This window comes from Solanum verrucosum, unplaced genomic scaffold, assembly GCF_900185275.1.
Source record: "Solanum verrucosum unplaced genomic scaffold, falcon-dt-bn FXZP01000280.1, whole genome shotgun sequence".
Classification (NCBI taxonomy): Eukaryota; Viridiplantae; Streptophyta; class Magnoliopsida; order Solanales; family Solanaceae; genus Solanum; species Solanum verrucosum.
Window position 1 is genome coordinate 286,673 of NW_026019982.1, and position 8,910 is coordinate 295,582.

Below are 8,910 nucleotides of genomic sequence, written 5' to 3' on the forward strand. Positions count from 1 at the left end.
AAATATTTAACCCAATCGACCTAACTTAGCTCGAGTCATTATTTTAGTGATTGATGAATTAAAGAAACAAAAATATGAATAGAGTTATAGATTTCTATTTAAAAATAGAGACCAAATTAAACTAAAACTAGAAATCACTCTAACAAATCTTAATTAAATATAAATAAGTGAATACCATAATTTATAGACAGAAATTTGGTATTCATAATGAATATCAAATTAGGAGTTACCTAATTTTGATTGGCTAACTTTTTTTTAGCAGTTGTTTCCTACTTTTCCAACACGGATTTTAATAGTGAACATGTTAAATTTTAATCATAAGTTTATATATGGAATCTTTAAGTGTTTTGAATTATAAAATTGTCATATTTGGAAATTATCTAAAAATAAATTAAGACCACTTTTTTTTTTTTATAATTTTCAAATATGACGATTTTATATTTCAAAAAACGCTTGAAGATTCCATATCTGAACTTATTATAAAAATTTAGCATAATTCCTATTAAAATCCGTGTTGGAAAAGGAAATATTAATATTCCCCAAAACCGAAACCAAATCAAAAGAAAAGGAAAGGGCAAACAACCGCTAGAAAAAAAAAGGTTAGCCAATCAAAATTAGGTAACTCCTAATTTGATTTTCATTAGGAATACCAAATTTTCTCTCTATATATTATCACCACCAAAAGGCAAAAGCAACGCTCATCAATTAAGAGCTAATATAATTTTCTCTAATAGTAAGAAGTAATCAAAATATTAGTACAAGAAAGTGATAATAAATCAAATTAAAGGAAGATGACTTCTTGTGGCAAAGTAGAAAATCCAATTCTATGTGCAGGGGGTTGTGGTTTTTATGGAACTTCAAGCAATCACAACCTTTGTTCCCAATGTTACAAAGATTTTCTTAAAGAAGAAGAAGCCAAGAATATCGTGGTTTTATCTGAAAAGATATCATCTCTTACTTTTCATGAAGGTACAACGACTGAGAATGTTGATTCGACAATGAAGATTAAGCAAAGATGCATGACTTGCAAGAAGAAAGTAGGATTAATAGGGTTTAGTTGTCGATGTAAAGGAATGTTTTGTAGTGTTCATAAGTATCCTGAAGAACATTCATGTACTTTCGATTACAAGTCTTTTGGTCGTGTGACTTTGGCTAAGGAAAATCCTCCATGTAGACATGATAAACTTAAGAATAGGATCTAAGGACATTGTTGTAGTTGTTTCGATTTGCTTTCAAATTTTATTTTATCTTTGTAGAAATTTCATCTCTTAATAAAAATCCCAAATTGGTTCTATTCCTTTATACATCCCAAATTGATATGTTGTTGCTATCTTTAAGGTAAATTTGGCTAATTTCTCCACGGATAAGAATCAATTTTCTTCTCCAGCTGTGTTGAAAAAATAATTTTAAAAAATCTAGTCTAGACTATTAATCACGGTATAAATTTCTATATAATTTGCTCTCCTCAACAGAAATAATCAAAATATTAGTACAAGAAAGTGATAATAAATCAAATTAAAGGAAGATGACTTCTTGTGGCAAAGTAGAAAATCCAATTCTATGTGCAGGGGGTTGTGGTTTTTATGGAACTTCAAGCAATCACAACCTTTGTTCCCAATGTTACAAAAAAATTTCTTAAAGAAGAAGAAGCCAAGAATATTGCAGTTTTATCTGAAAAGATATCATCTCTTACTTTTCATGAAGGTACAACGACTGAGAATGTTGATTCAACAATGAGGATTAAGCAAAGATGCATGACTGGCAAGAAGAAAGTTGGATTAATAGGATTTAGTTGTCGATGTAAAGGAATGTTTTGTAGTGTTCATAAGTATCCTGAAGAACATGCATGTACTTTCGATTACAAGTCTTTTGGTCGTGTGACTTTGGCTAAGGAAAATCCTCCATGTAGACATGATAAACTTGAGAATAGGATCTAAGGACATTGTTGTAGTTGTTTCGATTTGCTTTCAAATTTTATTTTATCTTTGTAGAAATTTCAATTTGCATCTCTTAATAAAAATGCTTTAATTACCATCCCAAATTATTATGTTGTTGCTATCGTTGATGTAAATTTGGCTAATTTTTTAAGGGTAAGAAATAACAAAATCTCCTTCGACTTTAAATTATATATTATGGTATAATTTTTCAGTAAAACTCTATGTAGCATTAGACATTAGAATATCCTCTACTTTTTCAATATTCTAAAAAGTTATAATTAATGTTCAATATGTAAATTGTATGAATCGAAGTAAAATTTAAAGATATAGAAACTATTGCTATTAAGTTGCATGATATTTAGGTTGAAAATTAATACCCATTTAAGAAGAGCGTACCAAAAGAAGGATAATTTTAGTTCTAGCATTAACTAAAAATATCAAATTATTACTTTAGTTTATTAATACTATACATCAATTAATATGTGTAATCAATTAATATGTGTAATGACCCGGAAGGTCATTTTTGGAAATTTTGAATATTCATTTAACTAGAGTGAACTAATTGATGGTTAATTGTTAAATATCTAATTTTAGTTAATGCTAAATGGGTTAAGTTTATAATTTGGTTAATACCATATAGCACTTGACCCATATAGGAAAATAAATTATTAGGATTGAGAATTTTTGGTTCATAATTTAAGAAAAGAAAAAGAGTCAGCTGCCGACGGGAGAATACTTCATGTCCAGGTAATATGTAACCATGCCAAATATATGCAATAGTGCGTATGAATGGAGTATATTATTGTTATTATTATAATGGTGAACAACATAGTCTTTTATAGTGCATTAATGACTGCAAAGTATGATTTGAATTGGAAAATCAAGGTCATTTATTGAGGGCTAATGAGAAAATAGTGTTTGATTATTGGCTACATATAGTTGAAATTGAGTTCTGTCTCGTGTGGAAGTGACAGGCGAGGAGTTGGGTTCCTTGGCTTATGCGATTCCATCACTGGTTTCGTAACCAGTGGTTCTCATATTTATTAATTTTTATTTTATTATCACATAATTATTCAAGTTATGATATATTGGGATACTTATTAAAAATTAAAGTGTATTACATTATATGAAAGTTATTAAGGTTGTAGTGTATGGAGAAATTATGACTTAATCTTAGGCTCGAAATTTGGAAAACATGAGAGTTGACATGTTAATTGGCACCAAGATTAGGAACTTGATTATAAATTGAGTGAGTTTTTGGGTCTAGGCTAGACCTGTAGTAATTTGAGTGTGGTTAGTTTCGAAATCTTATTGTGATTATTAATGTGAATAGATTGCTTTGAGTTGGAAGTTCAACGAAAGGGAAGACTCAAGTCTCGGAGTAATTGTTTCGACTATTTGAGGCAAGTGGATTCCTAAACCCTTGTTAAGTGTATGGAATTCGTGCATTTCCTTGTGATATGTGTTTGGGGGTAATGAGACTTGGTGATGTGTTGACTTGTACATATTGATTATTTTTCAATGATGAAAAAGGGGTAATAAAAGGCAATGTGTTTAATTGTTGATGTGTGATGTTTGAGATTGGGTTGAAAGGCTTATTGAATCATTGTTGATGTTGTATCACAGTTGTATTGTTGTGAATTGTGTATTGTTATGAAAATGGTCATCTCCTCATTATTTGTGTGAAGATGTCATTTGCATTGGTTCTGAGACATAGTTGTGATAAGTGTTATGTGATAAGAGGATGTACCATTTCGAGGGACGTATCGAGCGCCGCGATAGATATTATATTTCGAGGGACGTGTCACGCGTCGCGACGGATACTATATTTTGAGGGATGTATCGCGCGCCGCGATGGTTCCTATTGCCGAGGGTTGTATCGCGCGCCGCGATGGATGCATGGACAGATATGTCCCCCATGGATCCCGGATTGAGAGACAGTGGGTGTGTATCACTAGGTCAGACATGCATCACTATACTTAATATTGCATTCCATTGCATTGCACATATTATCATATAGTGAACTTGATATTGTGTTTTGCTGATCTTGTGAGTGCCTTTCTCTGGAACTTTGATTGGTGAATATTGAGCTTGAATTTGAGGATATGTAATTGTTAGAGTGTTGTTGTTGAGTTATGTGCTATGTGAATTATGAACTGTTAGGTTGGGCTGGTTTTAAGCAGGTTGTAGTCGTGGAGGTTGTAATTGATGAATATTGAACTTGTTGTTGAGAATATGTGATTGTTAGAATGTTGTTGTTGAGATATGTGCTATGTGAATTGTGAACTGTTAGGTTGAGCTAATTTTATGCAAGTTGTAGTTGTGAAGGTTTGGTTGGGATTTAAGGAGTACCCGTATTCTATCCCCTTAGCTTGTGTTTAGAGGTTTACTTGCTGAGTACCGCGTGGTTTGGTACTCACCCCTTGCTACTACATTTTTTTTGTAAGTCACTAGCCCAAACCTTTGTGATATATTCTCTTCTTTTTCGAGGCTTCTTGGAGATTTGTGAGGTAGCTGTTTGTCAACTCAACAGACCTTCTTACTCCTGTTTATGATCTTGTTCTACTCTAGAAACAATGTCATATGAGACTTGTGTTTTTCTTTTGAATCAGTTGTAATACTTTAGAGGCTTGTACACGTGACAATCAGATTTTGGGGGTATTTTTGAGTTAATTATGAAATTTCCGCATTTTATTGTAATGGGTGAGTGTTAGGCTGACTTGTCTTGGTGGGATAAGACGAGTGCCATCACGCCCATTTTTGGATCGTGACAATATGAATTTTATGATAAAATATGCGCTTCATTTCTTTATTCAATCTTAAATAATGTACAAAGTTCATTATGAAAAGTAACTTATAAGTTACGATTCTCATCTTGTCATGCTCCCTATAAATTTTTATTTGCCTCAATTCATAGTGAGTGAGTTTACATGAGTTCGTGATATATATAGAGATAGAGATTCTAGTTTGTGTTGTCTACGTCGAAAGTAATACTAAAAATTAAGAAATAAGATTGGTAAATGCTATATTAATCATTATTGTATAATTAAGAGTAACATAGTAATTTTAATATAATCTTATTGGATTATCAGTTTAATCAATAACTATAATTATAAAATTGATAATTGAATAAATTTGATTACAAAATCATTTAAAATTCGTTAACCAATATTAATAAACTAATAATATTTTTTTCGATTCAATTTATAGATCAAACCAATTTTTAATGCTCCCCACAGAAGGAAGACCGCCAGAAACCAAATCAACAAGGACATAAAGATCTATTTCCCTTAATAACTTTGCACGGTTAATTTAGAAACCAATTCTACAATTTTTCAAATTTTAAGAGTCAAATAAAAAAAATTTAGGCAACAATTTTTCAATAGGCCTTTAAAATTTTCAATTATTGTAACTATTTCTTAATTTCTTTTTAGATAATTTCCAAATATGACAATTTTATAATTCAAAACACTTGGAAGGAGTATTACTTTTAGAAACTAATTAAATATTAAAGAACATCTATTTTTAGTAAGTACATCATGTAAATAGGAAAGGAAGGAGTATTATTTTTTATTAACTGTCTATTTTTAACTAGGAAAAGAATATTATATTCCCAAACCAAAACCAAAAAAATCCGTTAATTTCCTAATTTGATTTCCCTTAGGCTCTCTCTCTCTATATATTTCCATCGAAGGCAAAAGCAACACTCATCAACTAAGACACTATTAATCACCAACATTGATATATAATTTGCTCTTCTAAAAATAAATAATCAAAATATTTGTACAAGAAAGTGATAATAAATCAAATTAAAGAATGATGACTTCTTGTGACAAAGTAGAAAATCAAATTCTATGTGCAAGGGGTTGTGGTTTTTATGGAACATCAAGCAATAACAACCTTTGTTCCCAATGTTACAAAGCTTTTCTTAAAGAAGAAGAGGCCAAGAATGTATCTTACAAGAAATCTTCTCTTATTTTTCATGATGATTCTGAAGGTACAACTAAGAACGTTGAATCGACGATGAAGATTAAGCAAAGATGCATGACTTGCAAGAAGAAAGTAGGATTAACAGGGTTTAGTTGTCGATGTGAAGGAATGTTTTGTAAGGTTCATAGGTATCCTGAAGAACATGCATGTACTTACGATTTCAAGTCAGTTGGTCATGTGACTTTGGCTAAGGAAAATCCTTCATGTAGATCTGATAAACTTGAGACTAGGATCTAGGATATTGTTGTAATTGTTTTGATTTTTCTTTTAAATTTAATCTACTCTTTGAATTTTTAGAATTAAATTTCAATTTGCATATCTCAATAAAAATGATTTACCATCCCAAATTGGTATGTTGTTTCTATCGTTAATGAAAAGTTAGCTAATTATTAAAGGGTGAAAAAAATATATCAATTTTCCTCTCTAACTTTGTAGGAAATAATAAAATCAGATTCTCCTTCGATTTTAAATATATATCTCATGGTATAATTTTTCAATAAAACACTATGTAGTATTTAGCCTATGGATTAGGCGCTTGGAGCATCCAAAATCTTTCTATGAAAAAACTTTATGAGAACCTCTGTAATGAACTGGGGAACATTACGTATAGTCCCATCATTTTTAATGCTTATTTTTGTATTTACGAACCAACTTTTAGAAATTACGTGACTTTTTTTATTTTTCGTGTATAATAGCCCATGAATCTGGCGCTTTGGAGCACCCTATAAAATTTCAAAAAAAACTTAATAAGGACCTTCGTAATTAGTTGAGGACATTACGTATTGAGTTACATTTCCATCATTATATCTAGTTACAAGAATATTCACCTTAAGAAAAACATAACATTTTTGTTCATAACTTTAATGTTGATTATTATATTAATAAAATTATACTAATTTTTTATTTATTAAATTCATGATTTTGCCAGAGACGTCCATGAAAAAGAGCCAGAGATGCACAAAACCACATTTTTTAGTAATCATCCTACAACTATTTCACTATTTTCTTACAACAGTTTTAAAAATTCGGTATATAATATTATACATAGATATATATAATAATAATAATAATATATATAAAAAAAATTATAACAGTGTTCATAAATTTGATATACAATATTATACACCTAATTTACAACAATATATAAAATGTTAGGAGGTGTTTATACACATATATAATACTATACAATATTATATATTACTATACAAAAACTGACTTCATCTTCGTCCTTGAATTCAAGCATTAGACTCATCCAAAACACCATCAAATCACCCAAAATTTCATATCTAGATTACTCAATACGCATCTAATCTTTTGTAGCAATACTCACCCGAAAAGAAGTCTATTTACAATTAAAAAAAAACAATTTTTAAAATTTTAAATTTCAAGCCAATCACAAAAATTGAAATAAATAGTAAATATGAACTCTGTAATCGCTTGTAAAGTACGGAAAGAAGCAAATAAAATAAAAGTCAAACCCCAACATATAGGCAACGATATAATATTATTTCCCACATGTATAAATTAATTTTGAGAATTTTACAAATTTTCTGATAAATAAAATCCAAAAATAGAAATTGTTCAAGTAATTCAACAGATCTTTGTCTGCAATGCACTACATTCAATTGTCCACAACACTAAGAGAATCATTATTGTACGTACTCAAATGAAAAATCTCACTAGGTATCTCGATCTAAATTCTCATTATTACAGATCAAAATATAAATATTTATTTTTTGATATTTTTTTAAATTTAATTGTGATCATCTTGTTTTCAATGGAGATGCATAGAAATAAATAAGGGTTGATAAGTAGAGAGTGTCATGACTTATTACCGACCCTAATTTTATCTCTATACATCTCAATCGAAAACAAGATGATCATATCCTAATTCAAATATACTTTGAGAACATTGAAATAGTTTTATGTGACATCTCTGAACCCTAGATGTTACAACATAAACACTCAAAAATAGAGAGAAAAGAAAGAAAGAGATTGTGCTTGAAAATTTCTAGATCTCAATTTGCATTAGAGAAATCATTGAAAGGGTGAAAAATTAAGGATAAAAAAAAGGATATTTGTAGTCGGTGTGAGATATTCTTATAAGATAATATTTGAAAATCTAATAAATGACATTCTATATATATTGATTTACATTAGATTTTATCAGAAGTCAAAATTAGACAAAACTTATCAATCTTAAAAACCTACCAAAAAAATATAATATTCTTAGCAAGTAAATCAACATCTTAAAATAGGTAAATAAATTAATATTATTTACCTATTTTATTATGATGATTTACTTGCTAAGATTATTATATATATAAAAAAATATTTACAATCAAAGAGCAACAGCCAAAGTCAGGAGTAAAAATTGCCATCGAACTATGCGAATGTGCTGGACCACCTCCTTTAAAATTCTATCAGTATTCAATCTGCAATTGGTTAAGATAAAATTTAATGAAAAGATTATTTAAATTGATTAAATGACTTTCTAAGTGAAATATAAATAGTTGTGTGACTTTTTTAAGTGAAACATCAATAGTTGAATGACTTTTGAATTAAAAAACATAGTTAAGTACTTTCTAAGTGAGCTATTCAAAGTTGAGTGACCATCTGAGATATTATCTCCACAAATATCACATTGATTAGTAGTAGGACAAACCTATATATATTTTTAATACTAATTAAAAGTAATAAATAACAAGTCACATCTATTGGGCTAAAAATAGGTTATTAGGTTCAAGGGGCAAGAGAAGAGATCGATCCAATCTTTATTTTTGATGAAACTTTTAATTGGGTTTGGATTAAGGGATGTGAGTATGGGTCTAATGGGTAGGATAAAAATCTGATGGGTTGATATTTAAATTTATCCAATAGAAAGATGTCACGTAATAATTAATAGAAATGATAATTCAAAAACAAATGGTTGTTAGTTTTAAGGGTAATAGTGGATCAAAAAGGTGGATTGAGAGATATTTTT

The 8,910-nt window shown here is 29.4% G+C and overlaps 1 protein-coding gene across 1 annotated transcript; it reads left to right on the forward strand.

Annotated features, from left to right (window-relative positions):
- Positions 1-791: 791 nt before the first annotated feature.
- Positions 792-1,937, forward strand: LOC125817668 (putative zinc finger A20 and AN1 domain-containing stress-associated protein 8). The gene is made up of 2 exons (XM_049497225.1): positions 792-1,037; positions 1,569-1,937. Exons 1-2 carry the CDS (start codon positions 792-794, stop codon positions 1,935-1,937), a joined length of 615 nt encoding a protein of 204 aa, XP_049353182.1.
- Positions 1,938-8,910: the final 6,973 nt, after the last annotated feature.

Coding starts and splice junctions, on each gene's coding strand:
- LOC125817668 (XM_049497225.1), top strand. CDS start 792: ATGACTTCTTGTGGCAAAGTAGAAAATCCAATTCTATGTGCAGGGGGT. Junction 1,038..1,568: donor GCATGACTTGCAAGAAGAAA/GTAGGATTAATA, acceptor TTCTATGTGCAG/GGGGTTGTGGTTTTTATGGA.